This window comes from Caretta caretta, chromosome 1 (genome assembly GCF_965140235.1).
Source record: "Caretta caretta isolate rCarCar2 chromosome 1, rCarCar1.hap1, whole genome shotgun sequence".
Lineage (NCBI taxonomy): Eukaryota > Metazoa > Chordata > Testudines > Cheloniidae > Caretta > Caretta caretta.
In genome coordinates, this window is record NC_134206.1 from 282,745,858 (window position 1) to 282,773,165 (window position 27,308).

Consider the following 27,308-nt stretch of genomic DNA (forward strand, 5'->3'; position numbering starts at 1 on the left):
GACAGTGGGGTGGGAGGAGGTATTGTTTCATATTCTCTGTATATATATAAAGTCTGCTGCAGTTTCCACGGTATGCATCTGATGAAGTGAGCTGTAGCTCACGAAAGCTCATGCTCAAATAAACTGGTTAGTCTCTAAGGTGCCACAAGTACTCCTTTTCTTTTTACTTTTACATATATGGCTTTTTTAATTACTTCAAAGTGAACTCTGGCCAGAAACACACTTACTATTTTAGTAATTTCCTGCACAAACTTTCAGTCAATGCAAAATGTGCAAATTCAGTTGGTAGTTATGTGAAGTAAACAAACAGAAGCTAGAATAAGACCACAATCTTCTGCTGACTTATATGGGATTTGAACCCACAGGTGCAGGAAGTGGACTGAAAGGCTAATAGAGAAAATCACTATTTCAATTTATAAAACCCATCTGCATTACATATAACATATTTGCTTAAATAAACAACTAGTCATCAGAGCTAGTATCTATTTTAGTGGATTGGGTTTCAATAGAACAACATGAAAGAATGCCTAGCTTACTCTCTAGACTCCCTTGCCATTAATTAACAAATACAATACCAACATCAAAATAGCAAGCACATTTCACCTCCCAACAAACCAACCACTTTTCAGCAAATAGGTTACAAATAAACATCTCACAACCCTCATTTTCCCCACCCAAAATCTAACTCCAGTCGCCTCAACCATCTTTAAATGCCTGCTGAAATTGATTGGCCATTGCAGCATGCCTGAAAGATCAACCAATCTGGATGAATGGGAGGAGTGAATTCCAAAGATGGGGGGGCCCACACAGAGAGTCAATCCCAGCAGCTCCCTATTTTAACTACCAAAACGACTCCAGCCCAAATGCCTTCACTGATCTCAAATGCAGCAGGGTGGAATAGGAAGAGAGCTGGTCTCCCAGATAGGAAGGTCTCAGAACAACTGGGGCTTTATGAGTAAAAACAACATCTTAAGGTCAAGGAGGAAGTCAACAAGCAGCTAGCGCAGATCCTAGGGTTAGGGATAGAGCATCATGTGCTCACAAAGAGATGCACCACTTATTAAACACTCTACTACATTCTGCATGGCCTTCCAAATGGATTTAACTATATACAGTATATATTAACATTACTAAGACAACCGTTACTTTGGGGTAGATTGTAATAGCCTTTACTCAAGTAACAAAGAGGAGAAAGAGGGAATAATGTCCCCGCCTTATGCGTCTGCTCACATCTGCTTATATACGGACACTGGTTGTAGGGGGGAGAGCAGGAGCTACACAGCTGATATCCCAATGAGATCATGTTGGCAGGGAGGGGACAGAGAAAGAGAAGAGCCTTGGCTCTGCCCTTACCAGAGTGGGTAATTGGACACAGGACGGGCAGAGGGAAATTGTGACTCACTGTGTCACAATTAATTCTTTGGTTTACTCGTGCGGTGGTGCAGTGATGTAACGCCACTCACTCCGAGCAGACTGTAAAGATACAGCTAGCCCTATAAAAACAATGAAGTCAATGCCTTTACTCTGAATTTACTGTGGTGTAACCGAGACTAGAATCTGGCTTTTCATATTTTGATTTGGGGCCGTTTACATTCATAATCGCAGGCATTACATTAATATTTGTGTACCTAGCATAGTATAGGATACAATAAGTTGTGAATGCAACATGCTTCATTTTTCCTCTACTACTTCTGAGAAAGAAGCAAAATGAAACTCAGTTCAGTGTATTGGCTATACATGTAACTGCTTACAAAGATCAGCCACCTAACTTTGTTTATGCTCCTAAAAAAACAGGGTGTTCCTTTAATATAACGAATTAACAAAATCCATCTGGATCTCAAGCTGCGCACATCATTCCTGTATGTGATAAAATAGTTTGTCCATCTTTTGGAATTTTGCTGACAGCTCACTGAAACCAGCTACTGCCTAATCCATAAATGAGAAAGAACTTTTGCTTTCATCCACATGTGTTTTATTTTAGTATCTGGGTGGTTGGAAGATCAACACTATGGCAAGTTTAAATGTATTGCTGTGATAATGGAATCCACTAGCAAAATGTGGTGTAAAAAAATATAATGGAACCATTGTTGTCATGTATCTGTACTGACATATATAAATAAGGCCACCAGCACCATGATATTTTTTTATTGCCAAAGCTCAAAGCAACAACAGAATCATAACTAAATCATGAGACACCTATCTAAGATACTGTAGCAGCAAAGTCTCATAGTTAGTCATGCAGGAACGCAGGAAACTTTGAGATGGAAGGAGGTCAGAAAACCAATCTAAGTCTATTATTTCCACTGAGTTACTGCTTATTACTGACCACATATTTTTCCTTTAAGTAGGTGTCTAAATCATTTTTAGTATTGTTCACATTTAGTGGCATTGCTATCTTTAATATTTTTTCCATAAATTGACTATTCTTTGGATAATGACACTTCTCTTACTGTAAATTCCTTTAACTCTCTCCATTCTCAGCCCAAGACATTGCCTCCTTAATCTGAAACTTGAAACTTAACTGCTGCCTCCAGAAGTCTATAGGCCAAATGATATTCATTGGGGGGGGGGGGGCACAATCCTTCCCTATTGATGCAGGTCTGACTCCTACGGTTTGGACTTTGGCTTGAACTGGTTTTACAGGATTGGGCACATTATCTCCTCTCTCAGAGCAAACCTTATCCTGCCACCCCTTTAACATTCTGACTGCAAGCATGCACTGGAACTTTTGCTTCTCCACAATAATCTTACTTAAAAGGGGACTGTAATGATTGCAAATGCAGCCTCGTTGGTTCTCTATGAAGTGCGATTTTTGTTGATTCCGATCCATTTTAGTACCTGGGTCTATCAGATTCTTACTTCTTTTTCTGCTGCTGCTAAAGAGCCCAAACTTTCTCCCATTGAAGTTGATAGCAAAACTCCTTTGACTTCAATGGGCTCAGGAGTGGATTCAAGCCCAGTGACAATCATAGAAAGGCCTGAACCAAAACCCCAGATCCAAACACCATCCACTTTGAAATCTGGATCAAACTTGCATTTTGTATTTTGAGCCTCTCTTTTACATTCCTACTGTGAAATCCTAGCCTCACTGACCCCAGCAGCAAAATTCCCAATGGCTTCAATGGGGTTAGGATTTTACCCACTGTTATAGTTTGACTATGTTCAGTGCGACTTATTGATGGTATTTTCCCTTTCCACATTTATAACTGTTTCACCTGAGGCCTGTATTTCGAAGTGGAAATGATGACATCCATAATTTCATAATTTTCACTGATGAAGGAAATAAAACAGCAAAGCAAACATTAATCAAATAGAAGCTACTGGTTGCTGAAATAAAGATGGAGGATCCTGACTTTTGGCCAATACTTTCATAATCTAGACTATATTTATCTCTACAGCAGTAGACTATCTACAAAGAGTTAACTTTTCAAAGTGCTTCACTGAAACACAAGTAATAAAACTAAATACTTTCTTTCATCTCAGGCTAAATCAAGATGAATCTAGGCAATCGTCTTATCATATCTGACTGCCACAAAATGAATTTTCTCACCAACCTGTGGTCTCTACTACACTTCTGTTATGTCACTTTGAAATGTACCCACAAAATACTTCGAGACTTCTGAATGCTTTCACTTAAAGGGGCAATATTCTGGATATTGTCTACCACCTGATTGTTTTAATAAATTACTTTAATTCAAATCCAATCTATTTTTAAAAACAAATGAAATTAGTCTGAGTCACATATTTGTATATTTCAGCACAAACTACAATACATCTACAACACACAGAGACCAACACTCAAATATTCTCACCATTGGGTTGAAGAGGCAGCCAAGGTGTGTGTGTTGGGGAAAAAGACGAACCAGACAGGAGCAAATAGCAAGATAATCCCCAGCAGAGTAATAAACATTATTAATAAGGAATTGCAATAATAATAAAAGACATTCTCAAAGCTCCAAATTACACAATGAAAATTAAATGTTGATGTTAACATTTTAAAAAAATGTATATAAAACATATTCCTTGTGCAGTATACACACTTTGTTGTGTTTACATCTATACACAAAATACATTTAAATGTTGAATTTATACAGCCCATTAAACACAAAGAGTATTTTCACAGTGGCCTCAGGTAGGTGCTCTTGGTGAACAAAATATACAAAGAAGAAACAGAAAGAGGGTTGTACTGCCATTAACCCACATACAAGAAGACAGATGTTCATAATGAATGTGAAGTCTTATATAAATCATTATTTATGAGTGAATGAAGATAAACATACCATTCAAATATTAGTTATCCTGCCTCTGCCACATAAGGGTCAATCCTATAGTCCTTATCCAAAAATCAGTGGGAATTTTTCCTGGGTAAAAATGGGTCATAGGCCTCAAATATGTATTGCATACATTTACTATAGACAAAAAATGTTTTGAACATGTCCCTAATATTGCCATGAATAATTTGCTAACCTTAGTTTTCTAACTGACAGAGTTTTTCAGAGCATTAAGCATTACCTAAAAACAGGAGCTCTCAAGGAAATACAGTGGAAATTGGAGCAGGTTAAGCAAGAAAATATTCAAGTAATAGCTGCAAGGAAGACTTATAACAATACTTTATCTTTATGAGAATCATCTTTAAGATTAAGATCAGGTATGGAGGGATAGACCTGTACAATTTAATTAACTCCACTAGATAGATTATTGGAGTAGGATAATTTCTTCTGATAATACAGAAAAAAGAAACAGTGCAAGGCAATTTTATGTTACATTTTATTGAGACATTATTACCATTTAATGAACTAGGTAAGTTTTAAGTCCCTATGTTAAAAATTAATTGTCAAAAATATGTCAATGGTTTTGTTTTACGAAACATTAACGATAATTCACCTTGTGCTTCTAGCTAAGCAACATCTAACTCAATCAGCCCAATGCTATTTTTATTTATATCTAGAATAAAAAATCATGGTCAAGCAAATAAAGTGCTGCTCTGTGTCATACAAATATTTCACATGCATATATATATTTCTCCATGCAGATTTTTCAAGAGCACTAATTTTTTTTGTCAGTCGAGAGGCTCATTATTATATGACATTGTCCTGTTGTTCCTCCATAACAGCAGCAAAAGAAAAGTGTTAACTTTAATAAACATACTAGACTTTCCATGATGTCAATTCTTCTATGTTCTATAGCTTCCTAAACTACTAGCAGATCAAGATAATGGCAAGTATTTGTAAGGAAATATTAAAGAAAACATTCAGAACCAAATGCCTGAGTCTTGGTCACTAAAACTATACTGCAAAAGAGATGTTGTAAAGTTATGTCCTTCATAAAAAGTTCAAGAGATGGATGGATGGGGGAATGAGATCAAATTTCTCCAAGTGTGAATATAATAACTGAATTCTTGTTTTCTGTTAACCAAATAGGAAACTATAGAGATTTATAATAGCTCAGCATAGCGTACAGTGATACAAGGGTAATTCAGGGACCAAATCTCAACCGCACACAGATTTAGTAAAGGAAGCCCGGACATCTACACTGCAATTAAACAATCCTTTACCCCAAATCCTGCAAGCCTGAGTTAGTAGGCATGGACCAGCCATGGGTTTTTAATTGCAGCATAGACATACCCTAAGTGAAGTAGTGACCCCTCACCTGGACAGGACTTCTAGCTAAACTTGCTTCAACTCTTGTACCTCTTATCCTCCAAGAGGGCATGAGACATCAGGGCTCTGAATATATCACAATCACAGCTCTCAACATAAGGAGGCATACATAGTCAACAGAACCAAGGGGAGGATCTTTGTGCTTATTGTGTCCATCTTTTGATCCACTACTTTGGCTAGGAAGACTAGCATCATGCTAGTACTCCAAAAGATACCACTAGGCAGTTCAAGTTGTAGCAATGGAGAAAAGAAGTGTAGGTAGACGGCTGGTTCGAAAAACTTTGAAATCTTGGATGACTACTAATGAAAGGCACCCCGTCTAAAATTAACCCTGTGCCTGCTGATAGAGAGCAAAGGACTGGATAACAGACTGTAATAACACTGTAATAACTCTCTTCCAAATCCGTTATAAAATTTTGATTTTCCCTTCAAAGTCTCTCTGACAATCACATATTGTAGCAGGGTGCTGGTGCAAAAGCACCTAATTAGCCGCTGCCCAGTCAGCTCCAATCAGGGGAAACAGATTGGGGCTGATGGAAAAGGCCTGATGCTGGCCTGAGGATTGGCAACAACTGCTAGCCTGACAAGCCAAGGGCTATAAAGGCTGGGAGGGAGCCAGAAGGCTGGGGGGCAGCCAGGGAGAAGTCAGGGAGGGAACTGGAGGCCTCCTTGCTGATGGCTGACTCTGCCTGTAAAAGAGGTTGAATAATCCTGTAAAGCTTGTAAATAGATAAACACTGGTGGTGGGATAACTATAGGTAAATAAAGACATGGGTGTTGCACAACCCTGAAGCCTCTCTGAGACTTACTGGGGGCAGCAAGCGGGCCCCAGGAAGAGAGGCAGGTCATGGACCCTGTTACACATATGTACAGGCTGCATGTAAAGTGGTGGTGAAGCAGAGGAAGGAATATGGACGTACTGCTGCCTATCCCTAACAACTTGCTTTATAATAAACTTTCCACTTCTTTTATTATACTAGGTGTAAAGTGTATCAGCAGCAAAGGCTTATTTACTATTTGTCAGAGTGCTGAACACCGAGTACAAGGGGAGCCTCATTCAAAGTCACTTCCAGCACAAGAGGAAAGGCAAAACTGAAAAAAGGAAAGTCTTTATTTTGTGAAAAGCAAAGGTACACAGGGCCCAATATTACAAGATATTGACTGCCTCCTGTGAGGTGTTGCACACCCTCAACTATCAGGTGATTTCCATGGGAGTTGAGCATCTTGCAGGATCAGTGTTTAAATTAGAGCTCTATAAGAAAAAAATCTGCATATAGTTTAATTTTCAGTGGAAAGCAAAAAAGATCAGTGCTTTTGAAATTGATATCCAAGGCAAATCTAAACACTACTATTTCTGAATTTTCTTAGCCTTTCAAATGAGATAAGACAGTTAAAATGCCCCAACCAGCACTTCCACTGCAAACTTTTTACTGCATTCATAACTTCAAGGCAAACATTTCCACTGAACTGAAATCTGGTAGACAATTTCTCAGCAGAGGAGGAAACATATTTGTCCTTAACATTAATGTAGGGGGAACAAAACAGTTTAAGAATTTGTACATGTGAATGAATACAAGTACCAAAACATTTTTAGTGCATTCTAATACTTCTACAATCTAGTATTGAGTGAGACATATCACATTTTTCCACACGCGGCTGTTCACATAGTAAGCAGCTGTCATTTAAACAAACAAACAAATGGATGAAACAAAACAAAACTGAACATTTACAAGATTAACGCTCTGGTCTAAAGGCTGCCGTTCAAATGAGTTTATATATGTGTTGTCTGTACTATCTTTTGCTTTTTCCAGTAAAGTCAACAATGTTAATGTGTTTTCAAATGAAGGAGATATTTGTGTTTAAAAAATAGTTCCCATGTCACGGTCAATATATAACAACCCTTTCATAAGATGTTTTTCAGCTACACTGTGAAACCAATGAAATGCAACAGCTAAAACCTCCATCACTGTGAATTCAATGGCTTTTGATACCTAACACTTAAACCAAACCCTTAAGACAAAACACTGAGAAAAGCCAGCTGACCCTTTACACTATTTTTTCTTTTAAACTACTCACGTAGACTGCATAAATAATTCACAGAAAATACAGCATAGGGGAGATTGTTTGTTTATTGTGAATGGTTTTCCAATAGCTTAATATTTTTCTCGTTTATTCATTATTTGAAATTATTCACTGCATAGTTAGGCAAATGACTCTCGCTGTGGAGAGTAGGCATGTGAAATTCATTGCAAATGGTCAATATACTACATATGAGGTGTGTTAGCTGGTTTTGATTCGGCACACATATGACTCAGTATTGTTTCTTTTCCCCAAATGGATGAGTTTAGCTCTAAGAATTAAGTGAGATACTCCTGTGAACAAATTCATAATTTGCTTTTCTATTTTCTAATATTCATGTATAATGTGCTGTTCCCTATAACATCCAGGCCAGTAAAGTCATCTTCCAGAACATTTGCACAGCAAACACAAAAGTGCACAAACACAGTAAAAAAACATGAAAAAATTCAACCAAATATGGTGATAAATATTCACTGTTCATCCAACTCTGCTCCAAAGGAACACAACTACTATACCACCTCGGCACATAAAATATCTATGGTGCCCTTATGCATAGCAAAGTAATGGCTACGTAAAATGCTAAAGGCTTTTAAATAGTTAGTGACCAGCTTTTTCTGGTCTTGACCCTCTACAAATTTCTGTCCAAACAGAGAGAGCTCGAGGCCTTTTTGTAAACAAACAAATAAAAAGGCCCTGTTAGCAGAGAAGAATACTTAGACCTACCTGGACTGCATATCTTGCTGTGTTTTGGATTGGCTGATTTCAGCGGGAGGGGAAGAATGAGAGACGTGCTGTTGTAACTCTGCCAAAGACTGGTAGTATTGTTGCTGATGGTACTGCTGCTGTTTGTACCGAGACAAACTGAAAAACAGTCCTAAAATGGCTTTCAAATTTCCATTCCTTATTTCTATAAAAAAGAAGTGAAAACACCAGGGTTAGACTGTCACTTTTGTATGTGTAGGTGTGTATATTTGTGTGTGTCTATATACACCTATAGATATACGTGTGTATGTGTATTCAAGCATCATATCACTATTGCTTAATTGCATTGTTATTGCAGTTACTGCTTAATTATCAGTCATTACTTCTTATGCAGCATCTCCATTACTGGAGAACTGCAGGCATGGTAGCAGATTGTTCTTAACACTGTACTACCCATCTGTCTTTATAATGCTGCCATGATTAGACATGAACCGATATGAACACAAACACAGGTAGAATTCCTAATGCAATAAAGCCCTCAAGAGCTCAAGTGATCTGCAATGAACGTGAAATCAATATATTCCCTCTGCCTAAAATCAGTACAAAGACTTGTGAGAGGTATAGGGGACAGGAGTACAGTTGCTAAAGAAGTTATTTATATTTCTTAATCAAAATTCTCTCAATCCAACGTTTAAAATAAAACAATTCTACTTGTGGTTATATGCAAACAGGTTTGATTAAAAGGTAGTTAAAATATCTTTAAAGAAAAAAATCTCACAGAATAAAGGCCAAATTAGTTGAGAGATATTTGAAAACTAGCCAGTTACTAATCAATTTGGGGTCATCACAGGCACAGCACTCTGATAGACCCTCTGTGCAAAGTCTGCAGGAATGACTGTATCTGAGCTGGCTATGCTGTCCGACTGGAGAGATCAAGCGTTTGAGAGGATTTAGCCCCATATCTCCATTTTCCAGCCATTGTCCATACCTCTAGAGAATGTGAATTGGACAAAACAGTTCCCCAACCCCAAGACATACTGCATCAAAACTGCAATTAATAATCCTCCCACAAAGGTGGTTGCAATCCTCTTTCCTTCAAATTCAGAATTTAATTTTACACCTCTACTGTAATTGCTCCTAATGTCTGGCCTTTTTTTTTTTTTCATTTCTACCAGGAAATACAGTATATTGTATGTGCTTTATTATTATTTATATTTTGGTTATGTGCTACAGATTGTCCACATACAGGAAGACATTGTCTCAACTCTGAAGAACCTACCATCTAAAAGGAGAAGGAATATTCAAATGGTGGGTGACAGAGAACCTAGCAATACATATACACACCTTTTACATCTATATATATTTTGAGGGGGGTTATATAAATACACATCCGCTCTATTTGGTTGTCCCCCACCCCATCTTCCCATTGTTAGTTGACCAAATTCTAGTATGCACTGTGGATGTATAATGTATTGTGGAAAGATCTGATGGAGGAAAGGTAGTGGCCTTCTAGGTCACTTCAGAGACACTGTCCCTGCCTAGGAATCAGCACGGAGAACAGGTGAAGAAGGCTGTGGGAGAAGCAGATGAGCGGACATTCCAGACTGGCACTGCCAGCACAAAGGAAGTAGAAAGTGGAGCAAAGTCAAGAGCAGATAAGCAGGAACCGACAGTACTGAGAAACTAAATCGTCTTACAAGGACGTTTTGGAGATTCTAGTTCCTCTCTCTGTTTGTGCTCCAGTAAAATTCCAGGTGATCATACATGTGTTGGAGTGGTATGCCAATCCTACTGCACACAGCATGAAGGCAGATTACCTGCAGATTTCTATATACTGACCTCTATCAAATAGCTTTAGAGAATCCTCCCACAAATTAAAAACAGAAGACTTGGAACTGCAGATTACCATATATGAGCCAGCTTTTTCATAGCAGAACCTGGTGCTTAGGATTTCTCAGAAGCTTTTCTAATGTTTCTTTTATATTATTTTTAGCTTTTCATTTCACATTCTAATATTGAATGAGAAAGACTGAAGAACCATTTCTTTTTTTTTAACGGTTCAAATATTCCTCTGTCTACACTGCCACCAACATAACTAAGATGATTCCTGGTAGCTTCCTCCTGTCTCACATTCCTCACTCTCTACTTTTGTTGTTTCTTGACTGAGATTAAGTACTGAGTAAACAATGTTATTCCCATCTTATAAATGATCCTAGTGTCAAGAAAGTAGCCTCAGGGGAAAAAAGCATTATTTAAAGAAATTATCTGGAGCACGTGGGTCTGCTCAAAACCTCACAGTCAATTTACTTTGGTGCTTCACTTCTTATGAAAGGTTTTCATCAAACCTACAAATTTTAACAATGCCTAATCTAAATTGTTCAATACCTTATCTTGCAAAAGAGTATCTCAGGCTAGATTTCTATTATTCCTGCAAATATAGATGTATTAAAGTGCAGGAGCTTTATAGCACTTTTTAATGAATTTTTTAGAACAGAATTTATATAAGCATTTTCACAGTCATATCCTTAGCAAACTATTTTTTTTCTCTTTAAGAAGGAATAATTCAGCTACTAGCACATACATGAATGTGTTGGCAAAACATAGCAGCCAACTTACATTTGTTCCATTAAACAATAGCAAACACCGCCATGTACATTAGAACCTATTTTAATGAGAGGAAAATTTGAACAGAACACTATGAAAATTGCGATAAGATCTTCAACTTCCCATGGAACCACCAGAGCTGTACAGAAGAACACTTCCTACATGTTATGTTCTTTTAGGAAGCCATGACTTTTGAAGTCAGACTGGGATCATTGTTCAGGTAAGTGTGCGCCATTAAGAAAACAAGAGTGAAACAACGTTTTTTAAGAACATTCTTCCAAAAGACAACCTCACTGATGACATTTAAAGCATAATTCTTATTTAAAATTATTTTCTGTGCTTGATATTGGTTTGTTTATTGGTCATTTTATAGCAACAGACTAATTTTTGTGACTTGAAATGATTAATAAAAGAAGAATCTTCTCTTTGAAAGATCAAACTCTATCTGTTTTTAAGCTAAACACACCCACTCATCTACCACTTCCATCTTAAACCATATTTACATTTACTTCTAAAGCAGGATATGATCAGTTTTGAACTTTATCTTTTATCAGTTTGATGAGACCAACAGCTTTTCACAAGTTTCTGTAGAAAGGAAGAATCTGTATGTCAAAATGAGCTACTAGGCCATGAGTAATATGACTAATTATTTCTTATCATTTCCAGAAATATTTTTTTGCAAAACCATTTCCTTTAACAGAAAATGATTAATCATAGTCCCCAGTCCTCCCCTCCTAATAAATTCTCCCTGACAGTTGCCAACTTATTTTCAGATTACACCTGATGCAATACTGAATAATGATGTGATCATCTTGTCTCCCCCTTAGATAATCAGATTAAATAACTTTATAAGTCAAATTGCTGGCAGCATCATAGTTAATTTTTTTCCCAATAGAAAGTGAAAGTTAAAAAATAATGAACGGCTAAAAACAGGGTGCCCGAAAATATGTGTGGCTAGCTGCGTACTTTATAATGCACGGGTTCTGGAAAAAACTCAGAGAGAGAAAACAATTATTTTTATTACCATACTTTCAGAAGTTGCTAAGAAGTTGCTAAGATTCTCCAACCACTGAAGGACCCAAAAGCATTTTTTAGATAACGTATATATTCACACTTGAAAAAAAAATTACCTTTTGCTGCTACTGTTTTATTCTTTATTATCCTTTGGGTTCTCCAGTGGTGATTGTACAATACAGTTTTGAAAATTAGTTCTGTTCAGTATCTCCTTTTTCAAGTGTCAGATCAGGTGGCAGCTGGCTGTGAAACCCTTTCTTAGATATTAGGTTTTACTGCTCCTGTGACTGTTTGCAGCATGCGCTGATGAATAACCCACCATTCACCAAAGCCTATTACAAGAAACAGACTTACTAGTTTATAAAATCCAGATAACCAGCTTTAAACATAAATATTCTGACAAACGAGTGGAAGAGTCTCTTAAAAGTTCAAGTTGCATTTATTAAGGAAAAATGGATGAATTACGTTTCTCTTTTCCTTAATTACCTCTCCTAAAGAGGAATGGTGGGACTACATTTAGTTCGTGCTGAAGAAATAAACTTAAGGGAGTCAACCTTCTGCTCTGGTAAATCTGGAGTAAATTCACTGAACTCAATAGTCTCAAAGGATTCACTCCAACTTTACACTAGTGTGACTGCGAGCACAATATTGCCCAAGGATTTGTAACCTTACTTTTATACCCAAAGTTCGTGTCATCAGCTTTCTTTGGAAGGAACTTTGTGCCTTATTTTTTTTATCATCATTATTATTTATGGTTTCAACAGAACACAAAATTGCTAGGAGAGAATTTAGATGTTTTCTAATACAAAATAAATATTTTATAGTGAAACACCAAAAACTAATAAGGACACAACAGCACTGAAAATAAAGAAAGAGGGACAATGTTACCAAAAATCTACAGAAATGAAGACATAATGACAATACAGTATATGTCATTTTAGAGCTTCTCCATTTTGCTGTATACTGACTTAAGCAGGACAAAAATGCCAGTGCATTATGTAATCAAAGAGAAGGGTATATCCGTGACTTTGCCTTTCAAGTATTGCTAGATTCAGTTAGCATAATTTTTCTTTAAATGAATCCTTCAGTGATCCCAGTGGACTGTCTCTCATTAGAGCATTTAATTCAGCATCACAGTTTTATAATATAGGATATAAATTATTGGCTTATGACAGCCACAGGGAATGTCCTATATAGGATAGCCAAATAAATAATCAAAATGCAGTGGTTATAGAACTCTAGATGATAATGCAATATTTGTAATGTGTTTCCTACTCTAATAGAGAGTGAAATCCTGTTGTCACTGACGTCAGTGGGAGTTTTGCCATTGACTTAATGGGGCCAGAATTTCACCCAGAACCTCTGTATACTGACACCCTGCTCCTGCGCTACTTGAGCACTGAAAACTCCCACTGGCTTAAATAACAGTCTCGGAAATACTGGATCAAACCCTTCTTTCTTTAAAATAGCTAGGTAAGCCATCTGTCTGCTGCAAACAGTGAGACTATTTCATCAATAAAATGTATTTTTGTAATATTTAAAAAACAGACATAATTGCATTAAAATACGAATTTCAAAAAAAAAGAAGACTGAGATGTGTACTCACCATTTTAAGAAGAATTAGGTTTCAAAGACTGATAAAGTCTTTAAAAAATATTTCTGTTTTTAACATTGTACTTTTAATAGGCTATAAGTACCGACAGTGTGTTATCCACATAAAGCAGAAGGTATAGATGCAGGAGTGAATTTCAGTGTGTATTGATCATTGTTATTAAACAAAGAGTAGAATTAAGAAGGGGTTTTCATCTAAAACATGCTACAGCATGGTGTAGATATGATATACTAGCCTTTAAATAAATGATTGTTTTTTCTCTCATTTGATAGTGTAAAACACCATGGATTACCTATCCAAATTATACTTCACAATAAATTCAATTTGTAAAGTACTTTGAGAGCCTCAGATGAAAGGCATTATATAAATGCTAAGTATTCTCGTTAGCAGATGGAAAGATATAATAGAGAATAGATGATATCTTCACAAAATAGGTAATACTCTGAATTAAGGCAGTAACTTCCCCTAATCAGACAACTGAGTAATAATGTGACAAAGACACCATATGCTGTACTTTTGTGCACACTTACATAGCAATAAGAAAAGGAGTACTTGTGGCACCTTAGAGACTAACCAATTTATTTGAGCATGAGCTTTCGTGAGCTACAGCTCACTTCATCAGTGAGCTGTAGCTCACGAAAGCTCATGCTCAAATAAATTGGTTAGTCTCTAAGGTGCCACAAGTACATAAGTGAGCTGTAGCTCACGAAAGCTCATGCTCAAATAAATTGGTTAGTCTCTAAGGTGCCACAAGTACTCCTTTTCTTTTTGCAAATACAGACTAACACGGCTGTTCCTCTGAAACCTTACATAGCAATGTTACTGTTCTACTAAGATCCTATTGAGATGGCGATAGTGAGAAATAAGAAGTCTGGGTTAATTTTAATATGGAACAAAAGATCTCATTCAAAGATTTCTTGCTGGCTACCTTTTAGAAAGAAACACTATTGCATTTGCCAGCTCTGATAAAGGAGTACTCAGCCTTCTACCTTTCAGTAATTTGTGCTAAAGCAAAACTGAACAATTAGCAAATCTTGCAAAGTACTGATCACCCTCACCGTTCACTGAAGTCAAAGGGCATTCAGGGTACTCAGCACCTTGCAAGAGTGCTCAACCCCTTTCACGGTTAAACCTTTATTCATCATACTAATTCCGTAATACTGCATAAAGGCAGTGATAAAAATCCACTTGTTTTAGTATCATTTGTATTTAGAATGCAAGCATAGCACATTAATGAAGCTAAAAGTTGGACGACTAGGCTTAACCTAACATGTTAAAGATAAACATACATAAATAGTAGTACATCAGACTGTACATTGAGGGTTATAATACAATAAAAATGGATACTACTAGATATTAATATATTAATATTAAGCATCTCTTCCTAATGCTCCAATCACTGTTCCATTTTATACATACCACACACACAAATATTTACTAGATTTGGGCCTGCTCTTAAAAATGTTTGTTCATATTAATATCTTTACTCAAGTGAGTCATCTTCACTGGGACTAATTACATGGGCAAAGGCACTTGCTTGCATATTTGTAGGATCCAATCCAATATACTTTATGTATGAATATATAAAAATGTACATCTGGAAATCCCTGTAGCTATAAATCATTGGGGGGAAAGGAAAAGGAACCAAAATACAGAAAAGTAAATTACTCATTTAAATTATTGCCCCAATTTTCATATACATATTGAATTTTCTGATTTAATTTTTAATTAAACTGGAAAGGAAGTTTAAACCATGTCTGTCTCTCCCCCTGTCTCTATATGTATATGTGTGTGTGTGTATTTCAATGCAATTCAATGCAGCTTCAGAATGGTGTTTAGTTGCAAGTAATCTGTATTAAGAAAATTAGTTTTCAGAAAGGAATTCCATTATCTGTGTTGATGATGTATTTTTCTTACCTTCAGCAGAAAGACCTTGAACATTTACTCCTCTGGCTGCCAGAAAGCTAAGGCAGACATCAACATTCTCAATCTGCAATATGAACAGAAATAACAAGCAATTTAAGGCTATTTTACAAAATGTACTAGAGTGAGAATGCAGAGAGGGGAGAAAAAGGGAATGAATACTTTACATTCATCACATACTACAGCTCTTTTCCAGAGTTTAACAAGAATGATTACCGCTAATTGGAGCATTGCTATAAAGCTTTCATTGTCCACTTTGGTGCTTAAAAACAATTCATAAAGGCCCGATCCAGAATGGCATGCTGACAGATCAGCAACCCACCTACTTAACATAAAACTGGATTTTGTACACTACAAATAAGCAGCAATGAAAGCATCCATAGAGGATTAAACACTACACGTGTGTCTGGAGATGTGGGAGACTGCCTTAATGAAAGAATGTGAGCAAAAACATTCAACAAGTGTGCCAAAGAAGGTATTTGTCTGGGATGAAGTGTAATTTTGAGAAAATGATGATGTCACAGCAATGAGTCCTCGTTTGGTTTTTCTTAAAATTTTTTTAAAAACTCATCTATTAGTATATTTTATGTTAAAGTTTCTCTAAAATATACTTCCTCAGTAAAGGTCATCAGGATGGTGACTGCCATGGTTGGTCCAGCACATTGCACAGATACCAAGCACAGCTGTAGATGACAGGAAAAGAAGCATAGAGCAAGAGCAATATAACGATGACAATTCTGCCTGTAAAATGAGTAATCCCAGAATAAATGTAATGACTTTTTCTTAATAGGTTAGGAAAATGGAAAGTTCCAAACAGTGTTTCTGTGAGTCACCATCCTTGGTTGTTGTGGTCCTGTATTTTGTTTGTTTGTTTGTTTTATATTTCATAAATCTTGAAACATTAAACAACACATTTTAAGTTAATAACTTGGCACGCAAAGATTTGATGTGTCTAGTTAAATTTCTATCAAAAATGGGCAAAATGACATGTTGCCAGTGTCTTCTGCAGATTGGCTTTACCTTAAGTTTTCAACTAAAAAAGCTGATGAAGACTGCATAGATAAAAGAAAAGGTTTAACCTATTTAAAATATCTATTGTTCACATCATCTAATTGTAAAGCATATTAAAAAATGATTCACCCTCGTCTTAATATACAAACCTGTAGATAAACTGGTAAATGCAATGAATTTTGTTTTCTTTGAACAGGCATCATTTGCACATTCACACATTTTACAATAAGATTTATTGGCACTTTTCTATCCACAAAGCATACGGGGGATAAATTATTAGCTGATTAAAAGGTGCTTAGCCTGGAGGTTATCTTTTTTTCCCAGGCTGGAACAACACTTTTCACCTGAATAGCAGTGCAAATAAATAAGGAGGAAGCCCTTCAATTATTCTGCATATCTCCTATGACTGCAGCTCTCCTTCTACCATTTGAAAATAATATTTTATAAAATGAACAGAAACTTTCTGTTTGCTTTCAAGAAGTGCACATTGAAGAAATATTCTCTAAAACCTACACAGAGAGTCTCTTTTAACACATGGGCAACGTTTTTAAAGGTGAGAGCATGTGCGAAAAATGCTTCACGCAAAACAAATTACACTAAGCTAAGGCTGCAGAAAACAAAGATTGATAATGTAAGTTCCTTACGGATTGATCAAACAGTTTTCAGGAGCTACTAGGGTATATAGGGAGTGATGAATAATCTCTTTCCTCGTCCCCTTTTTTCTGCAAATAAATACAAATAATATGCTAGCTAACACTTTTTAAAATAAATATATTTACACTAGATCTGGTGTAACTACAATGAAGTCAATGGAATTACTCTATGTTTACACCACTGTAAAATCAGAATATGGCCATTATTTCTGCCATTTTCTAAGATGTTAATGGAATTTACTTGGGATCATTTGGCATCATAGAAAGCAAAAACAAACTGGGTAATTTAGGGCCCAATCCTGAAAACAATTGAACGTGAGTATCTTTACCCTGGGCATAACTTTTGTGCAGGAAGAGGCCCTTAAACAATATAATTTGCATTCCTTATGCAAAAATAGCTTGATGGGAAAAAGAAAAGGAGTACTTGTGGCACCTTAGAGACTAACCAATTTATTTGAGCATGAGCTTTCGTGAGCTACAGCTCACTTCATCAGATGTTTACCGTGGAAACTGCAGCAGACTTTATATACACACAGAAATCATGAAACAATACCTCCTCCCACCCCACTGTCCTGCTGGTAATAGCTTATCTAAAGTGATCAACAGGTGGGCCATTTCCAGCACAAATCCAGGTTTTCTCACCCTCCACCCCCCCACACAAATTCACTCTCCACCTGTTGATCACTTTAGATAAGCTATTACCAGCAGGACAGTGGGGTGGGAGGAGGTATTGTTTCATGATTTCTGTGTGTATATAAAGTCTGCTGCAGTTTCCACGGTAAACATCTGATGAAGTGAGCTGTAGCTCACGAAAGCTCATGCTCAAATAAATTGGTTAGTCTCTAAGGTGCCACAAGTACTCCTTTTCTTTTTGCGAATACAGACTAACACGGCTGTTCCTCTGAAACTTGATGGGAAATTCTGCTTTATCAGGGAATTTAACACAAATCAAGATCTGCCTAGAGATGAATGATAAAAAAGTTGAGTTCGTCTTTCAACTTTCAGCGCAAACACTGAACTACTTGAAAGAAGGCAAATTTTACCCAAATAGAAAATCCTGGAGATTAAATTGGAAAAAAAAAAAAAAAAAAGGACTGAGATTGAACATTCAGCCACACCTACCTACAAAAAATTAAATCAAGGTTTCTTGACACACTTTATGATGTTACTGAGACATATTTCATAGCAATCGTATGCCCTTTATAGTGGAATCAGGAGACTGTGGCTATAAAAATCTGAACTAATTTATTGGGAACATTTGCAGCCTCTGTTACTTAATGTGTCTTAGTTATTTTTATGTGGTGTGTATATATAGTTGGGAGACTAAGCGTATTTCATAAATATAATAGCCCTAATGGTAGTTTTTAAAAGTGTGATTATGGTCAAAAAAGAAACTATAAAAATATCACCTAATTACTTCATATGTCTACTCCCTACAGCCTGTGTCTTGCATGCCACATCTGTTAAACTTACTGTACAGCTAAAGAAGTAAAATGTAAATTCCATTTTGCTTCTGAGTCCTCAACAGAACTGTAAACTACAATTCCAGAACCATTAGTGTAGGTGATAGCATACGAAGCAATAAGAACACAGCCTGGCTTTCAGACAATAGGCTGTCATTTCAGGGTAAGTCTTATAGTCAATTATTGTTTTGACTTGCAAATTGAGCAAGTTTGATACGGGGGAGTCATTGATGAAGAATAAATCAGAAGCCCTTAAATGTAATTTTTACAGTCAGTTTTCTGACAGTAATTGCATTTTAATACAAGTTTAGAGAATGGTTAGAAGATTGAATAAGCCACTGGTTAATACATTCTTGGAGTCCTCACTTCCTTTCTCTTCCAATCTAGAAAAGTTTGTTTTAAAGCATTCCATTTTTAACCTTTCAGTATATCCATAAACATTACTTTAATTGCCTTCTTCTTGCCTTGGCTAACCACAATTATTCTTTGAACTGACACCCCAACAGCCCCAAACACTTTTTATTCAAATGTACAAACAGATGAGAATAATTTTGCAATTACAGAAGTTCTAAGAGACCTCAACCAACTTCCACTCCTCAATGCTGTTTCAATCAAGAGTGGTATGGATCTCTGAACACCATGTTTATTTAAGTAGCGGGTGACATGGTTAAAATAGGCTGGGACACAGCTTTACTTCACACCAAGAGTGGAAAGTAGCACTCTATCTGCTTATGCCTCAGGGAGTGCACTCTTTGCATTGTGACAAACAGGATACATGTCATGTAGATCTGACACAAACACCACAGACACCTGATCTACAAACTTTTTGTGCCCCGTTTCCTTTTCAGAAAATACTTTAACCCTAACTGTTAAGAAGGATGATGTTCCTCATTAGCAGAACAAATATAATTAAAGTTATCGAGCAGTCTAGCTGAACAGAACCTAGGGTTCCCAACTGTCTAATCACACAAACCCAAACACCCTTTTCCCCACCCCTACCCCGCCCCGAGGCCCCGTCCTGCCCCACCCATTCTCTGACGCCCTGCCCCACTCACTCCACCCCCCTCCCCCGTTCTTTCCATCCCTCACTCTCTCCCACCCTCACTCACTTTCACCTGGCTAGGGCAGGGAGCTGGGGTGTGGGAGAGGGTGCGGGCTCTGGGCTGGGGCCAAGGGGTTCGGAATGTGGGAAGGAGCTCCGAGTTCAGCCTGGGGCAGGTGGTTGGGATGCAGGAAGGGGTTCAAGCTCTGGGAGGGAGTTTGGGTGCTGAAGGGGGCTCAGATTGGGGCAGTAGGTTGCGGTGCAGGAGGGAGTGAGGGGTGCAGGTTCTGGGGGGGAGTTTGGGTGCAGGAGGCGGCTCTGGGCTGGGGCAGGGGGTTGGGGTGCAGGAGGGGGTGAGGGCTCTGGCCTGGCGACACTTAGCTCAAGTGGCTCCCAGTCGGCTGCACAGTGGCGCTAAGGCAGGGTCCCTGCCTGCCCTGGCTCCGCATCACTCCCGGAAGTGGCCGACAAGACATCCCTGTGGTCCCTGGGTGGAGGGGCTGAGGGGCCAAACAGCTCTGCACATTGCCTCTGCCCACAGGCACTGCCCCCATAGCTCCCATTTGCCGCGGTTCTCAGAGTGAAGGCAGTCCACAGAGACCTCCTGGGCCCCTCAGCCAGGGGCTGCAGGGATGTGCCGGCCATTTCCAGAAATGGCTTGTGGCCACAGCAGGCAGGGAGCCTGCCTTAGCCCCGCTGTGCCACCAGACATTTTGCAGCCTAAAATCTCCCGGTTTGGCTTCAGTAGCCTCCGGGAGATAGAGCCCGATTCCAGGAGACTCCTGGCGAAACCGGGAGGGTTGGCAACCCTAACAGAACCAGTTCAGGAAAGCAAAGTTCTCCAGGTTTACAGGTAGGCTTACTGATTTCCACAGGAACACCAAACATGGGCCCAATTCTATCAACAGAGGTGTACATATAAATGTGTGCAGGATCGGGCTACCGGTGAGCAACTTTGCACTGTTTTTGCTAATTCCCAAAGTGTTGCTCAGCCCGTTTTATAAAAATAATACATTTTTGTCACTTCACAACCATAACCGTTTTTTAAACAGAGATTTTGGTTTCGGAATCCCACAGTAATGGCTCATCATATTATACGATCTTCACATTCAGGTAGTCTATATGCTAAACAGTATTTTCAATCATTACTTCAGATTTTATCACATCATTTACAAAACATAGCTCTTATTAAAAGCCAGGGATGAATAGATAACCACACAATAAATCTTTCATTGCCCATATATTAGATAGATGCAAACACACACACGTAGCTAGCCATACCAAAATCTATTGCTACCAATGAGTCTGTATGCTTGACAATGAAATTAATTTTCAGAGTGACCAAAAGTTTCTGTAATAATATAAATCTTCTTTCTTAAATTCAACAATATTTGGGGCTGATTTTGAGACCTGGCTCCAATTTTGCAGACACACATAAACTCAGGGAAAATGTCTGTAATTTAGAAACCAACCCGCTCTATGATCACAATCAGATAGCAGGGTCTAAATGATATTGCATTTAATGGAGCCTGCAAAGTTGTTCCCACAAACTGGTAGGCTGCTTCTAACAATCAGGTCTTTTATCTTTATATTTTTAAAAATTGCTTATCAAAAATGCATGCTTTTATTTTTGTTTGTAATCTTTAAAAAATACCAAATGTCAAGGCTTACTGTGGATATTCGATCCAACCAAGTCCCCACATCTAAATACCACCCAAAATATAGGGGGTTGATCATTCAGATACAGATCTTTTGTAGTTAGGACCCATCCATCTCTAAGAAATACACAGTAATACCACAAATACGATACACCTAATTATTATGTATAATACTAAAGAAGATATGTATTAAAATCTGCTGTAACAAATAAAGCACTGTAGATATGAATTGTTTTTTTTATGGGAAGCATTGTGGCATTTTAGTACTCTATAATGGAGATCTCAAACTTCATTGCACCATGACCTCCTTCTGACAACAAAAATGATTATACAACCCCAGGAGTGGGGACCAAAACCTGAGCCTGCCCGAGCCCCACCACCCCGGGAAGGGGGGGTCAAAGCCAAAATCTGAGCTCTGTCACCCAGGCAGTGGGGCTCGAGCTTTGGGTTTGGCCCAAAGCAGTGGTTTCGGGCTTTGGCCCTGGGCCCCAGCAAGTCTAATGCCTGCCCTGGTGACCCCATTATAATGGGGTCGTGACCCACTTTGGGGTCCCAACGCACAGTTTGAGAACCGCTGCTCTATAGAAATAAATAACTACAGCAGACACGTCTCCACAAATGAATGAGAATACCTAATACCAGCAGTAAGTAAATTTGTGGGAATAGCTCATTTGTGGGATTGAAACTCTTCAGTGACTCACCATATAGAATATGTCTATTTATTATGATTGTGTTTGCTAAGACTAGCTTTCATCTCCTTTGGTTGGCAGACAATACTTTCTCCACTTCCAAGTTTAAATTGAACTGCAAGGTACTCATAAGACAAATAATAATAACTAATAAAGCAGTATATTTGTCTATATTCATATGAAGCGCTGATAAATCTCTGCATTTAATTGGTATGCCTTCTTCTGAAGCTCACAGCAGACAGACAAAAATCTGCAAAGTTTCCTTACCTTAAAAAAACATGCACAAAGAATGTGATTACTGCCTATATGCCTGTATCTGTTAAACAGCCATGCTATGTACTGGATTCCTCAAAGTGAAGTATGAAGGTGTCTTTGTAAATATAGCATCTTCTTGTTTAATACAGATCTGCTCCCTGTGTATATTTCCAAATGTTATCTGTTTATTTAGTGATATAAGTAGATTTTTATTTCTTTTATTTCTGTTAGCCAACACATCTTTGGAGATTGAGCTGGGTTCTGTTCTGATTCACGTATTGAGCTCCAATTGCAGCACAGCTAAAGGAAATTAAGTCATAAAGGTATAGCTACTTAAAGGATTTATCTGTAGAAACTTTATTATAGGTGTTATGCATGAGAAGGGTGAACAAAGCTTGACTTACAGGTTTCTCATTGAGTTCACAGGGCGAGCAGCTAGAAAAAAATTTTGACTTGCAAACTGAGAAAAATTTGTTCTGGCAGTTACTGAAACTAACTAACCATGGAATGCCACATATACTTTCCGTAATACAAACACACTTCAAAAGAAGGATGTAAAAGACGTATTGTGGAATTCTGTATATTTTGGGCCACAGTGATTCCATTTCTAATGTGCTTTGCTTACAAATAAAGTTTGTTGTTTGTTTTACATATCCCACCATATAAACCTGAGCTCTCAAAGTCAGGTTTGGTTCTTTCCCTCTTATAGATCATTATCACTAATAAAAGTCATACAGGTTAAATGTCACCCTCATAAGCAACCTTACAAATTAAACCTCCAGGTATAACTAATGCAAAAATAGCAAACTATTCTGCTGCTGTTAAACAAGATGGAATAGCATACAGCTCATTCTCATTTAAGTTCTGTGGTGCTGACAGGTCTGGCATGCAGTAAAAATTTAGCTAGTCACTAGAATATGATACTCTGAATACACACAAGGAACAGATCTGTTGAGAAAGAAGATACCATTTTTAACAGCCTCCTTTCAGTAAAACAGATTATTAGGAAGGGGAACGTTTAGCCAGAATATCAGTGAAAGCACCTGACTGACATGTATTAGCTTGTGAAACTGTCTACCAGAAGAACACAAGAAGGCCCAACACTTGGCATTTCACATTAGATTGGACAAAACTGTAATAAATATGCAACTGGAAAAATCCTGCATTGGAAGGGAGATAGACTACTAGAAGATCAAATAGATCAGACTCTGGAGTCAGTTCTGTGATCATCATTTAAAATACCTAATACATTGTATTATAGGAGATACACAACTTCATTATGGGATGAATCTATTTCTTCTTGTGTCACGTCTGTCACTACTTAACTATAAAATTTTTAATAAGTTCATAATAAAGTTTTAGGGCTCTGACAGCTTACCTGAATACATTCTAATGACACAGCTCCCTTTAAAAGGACAGAGCAATGCTTTCTAATGTTAGCTACCAGAAGTAGAGTGATAGGAATGTGAAATGGTCTTTCTTAATGTATTCACTGAAGAGCACCGCCCTACTGCATCAGAGAGGCTAGTCAGGAATGTACCCAATACAGACCCAGCCTTTAGGTTTTTCTATAGCAGCTGTTATTATTGTATCCAAATATAGCGCAGAATTCTGTAGCGATCACCCAAAGCATAACAGTATCGCTACTATCTATTGTGGACCATTACAGAACTATTTTTATTAAAACAAGGGAATAGTGTCTGATGCGGATCTGCCTGACTGAGAAATAAGAGTACAAAGCTCAAAAGTTACACAATTAAACTATAATTCTATTCGTTTTCAATCAGAAATATGCACAGGGTCCTCTCCTACTGCATGAATCCCTGTATCCTGTACATTCATTATAGCCCCAAGGCTTGAAGCAGTGAGCCCTGGAAAGAACAGGAAAATATTTCAAGGGTGGGGATGGCCTATATTGTAATCACCACTTAAATTGGACAGTGCAACATCACTTTTGGCTAGGTCACATATACACTCACATACATACACACAGTAATTCTCTTTTTTGGCCTAGCCCACTTTAAGCCATTCTGGAGTATTCGAAAACAGTATCTTTGCTCACTTTTTTTTTTCCATTGGCTCATATACTGCACACATCTGTGTCTTGCTGGCAATGCATTTGTGGTGTGGGAAACACCCACATTTTTAGTTTGCCTTATAACTTTGTTCCTTTTAGGAGCCTTTTTTCAGCATGTTTCCCTATTTTGCAAACTTAAGTTTCACTAACATGCAGAATACTTATTTTAAATGTGTAGAAAATTATAAAGGTACATTCATAAAGAGAAAAGTATTAGCAATTCTGTATTCACATTTTTTATCAGAGATTAGAATAATCAACAGCAGACCAAATACACCACACAGGTGACATATGAGTCTGAAGGCTTTTAACACCATATAGATTTCCCAGCTATTACAACTACATGAGCTAAATAAACTACCCAGAGCTCTAGTATTTTTCTCCGTTAAGGTAGTGATGGTGAGGGGACACTGAAGTAGCACAGTAAACAAGCTACAGAAGAAAACACTGTGTGCTATTCCAATTACATTGTGTGTGCATGTGCACACACACACACATGTTATGGTTTTGCCAGTATGAGTTTTGGGCCTGATTCTCGGTTACACCCAATTTATCCCAGTGTGACTCTGCTGAAATCAACAGAGTCACATTGGTATAATGGAATGGAAAATCAGCCCAAGTTTTTTCTTTTATCTGTCCATCCTTATGCGCCAGACTTTCCACTCAACTCAGGTTGCATTTAGGCACCTATATAACATGGCCTGATTTTCAAAACAGCTCAGGACTGAGACGTTCCTTTCGTTCTGGATGTGAAAACAGGGTGTTCAGCTCTTTTGAAAGTTTGCCAAGTCCTTTTATAGAAATCTGGAAAGTGTAAGGCAACTTAAATATAGGGGTCACACCCATTCCCCATACAATACAGCTGTTTCTCTTCTTGAAAATGTACATTAAGTGTAAATAACCAGGAATTATTGGAAATCATTAAAATGATTGGCCTCATCTTTCTTAAAAGTTACGAAGAGTTAGGTACTCCATTTCCTCTGGTAGTGTTGGTGCTTTCACCAATTTTTCACAGGAACTATGTCCCTATGGTTCATTTATTTACCAAAAAGGTGTAAAATGTTTATATAGTATCTGGTATTTTTATTATTAATTTATTTATGGTAGCTCCCACTATGTGCTAGGTGCTTTCCACACATTCAAGAAGGGCTGGTCCCTGCTGTAACAAGTATTTTTACTCCATCTCTTTTCCATATTAAGTCATAAGATAAGGAGTAAAGCTCAGGAACTTCAGGACATAACATGGACTGGATTTCTGATCCTCTTTCTTACAGGTGTTACAGTACATCTAACTGGCTGGGTGCTTTTTGATACTGTATAGCGTACACTTGTTTAACAGGCATAAAAGATCTGAAAGTGAGCTAGTTTCAAATTGGTGAAAATGACTAATTTCATGTTGATCTCACTTCTTCAAAATGAGTGTTCTTATCAACATAGCACAATGGAAGAATGTTTTAGACTCCCAAACAAAACTTCTTGAATTGCTTTTGCTTTCATCCATGTCCACTATAAAAAAGTACATGCCTAATTTAATCAAGTTTATTACCAAAATCAGTAAATACTTCCAAATATGAACTCATGGGGGAAAAAAAAAACCTATCCAAAGCCTTGAATCTGTCCTGAAGTTATAAAAAACCTACTCTGTTCCCACGGAGGAATCTTCAGGTACCTTGATTACTGGGTCCAGTATCTGTATGCCAAGGGAAACTTCTAAGCATGGATTTTCCTATGCTGAGCAGCCTCTGCAGCACTGTTGCCTTTGCCTAGGACTGTGCGGAGCACTCTCCATGGAAATATGGATTCATGCTATTGAGGGGTGGGGTTGGTGACTGGTCAAGGTTGGAGACACACCAAAGTCCAGTAAAAATTGCAAAAATATAGGGAAAGATCAGAATAGATTATTAGAAGATTTAAAATAATCTAATTCCTTAGTCAAGGGTTCCATTTCCAATGGCTCCCCAATAATTTTATTTTGATATTAAATGTATTTTTGCAATTTTGCTGGAAGACAATGTTGAGTCTGAGTGGGTGATGTACATCTGCAAACCCATCCTTTTAGCAGCTGTTGTTGGTTCTACTGGGAGATTTAAGTTGGTTCTGCTTACTCACTGGTGCAGGTGGCCTGTTACCTCACCCGGATATAAGGGACATAGGAGAATCATTCTATGGAAATTATAATACTTTTCTGGATGTTAGGTATAGCCTATTGGCATTCCCTGTTCCCTAATAAAGTCTTTATTTACTGACGGAATAATTAAGTAAGCATTTAATGAAAATACTTAGCATTAAACTACCCAAGTAAAGTCAACCCAAAAGTCTGTTCCAATTTCAGCCAGGGCCTTTCAACAAAAAAAATCTACACAAATTAAAAATAAAGTTATTGGAGGCATTTGGGGGAGAAAATTCCCCTTAGAGAATAATAACTACTGGTATGTGGAAGGTCTCGGAGGCAAAATTTTTGAGGAAATGATGCTGGAGTTATTTAAAACCCACATACCTTCCACTTCCATCTCCAACAGATATTAAAAAGAAATATGTGACCCAAATTCATCCACCTTACACTTCGAAAGCAAAATTTTAACAGTGACCCCAGCAATGTTAAAGCAAATTAACTCCCCAAATACTTGGACCGTGCAACAGGCAGATGTACTGATCTGTTCATACAAGAATGTAAAAGGTCACTTGGAAGGTTAGAGCGTGAATTGTATGAAGCACAACATTCTCTGCTTAGATCTTCACAGTACAGCAGAAACATGTTTATCCAATCTAACTAGGACCAGGACCAGACTGAATAATCAACAATTCAGATAATCCAGAGAATGGGAAAGTGCCAGGCTGCATCGCCATCTAACAGCCACAGAAAAGA

At 37.7% G+C, this 27,308-nt stretch overlaps 1 protein-coding gene across 10 annotated transcripts in view; it reads right to left on the bottom strand.

The window, feature by feature from the left end:
- The window catches only part of NAV3 (neuron navigator 3), a 778,536-nt gene that overhangs the window by 215,226 nt on the left and 536,002 nt on the right, over nucleotides 1–27,308 (bottom strand). For 9 of the 10 annotated variants that reach the window (XM_075124347.1, XM_048835702.2, XM_048835701.2 and 6 more), the window contains 2 exons: nucleotides 15,589–15,661; nucleotides 8,463–8,646 (listed from right to left, as the gene is read on the bottom strand). In XM_075124347.1, the coding sequence (XP_074980448.1) occupies nucleotides 8,463–8,646; nucleotides 15,589–15,661 (257 nt within the window). Of the gene's footprint in view, nucleotides 1–8,462; nucleotides 8,647–12,175; nucleotides 12,313–15,588; nucleotides 15,662–27,308 lie in introns of those variants that run through there. The other variant, XM_075124348.1, reaches the window with a different exon arrangement.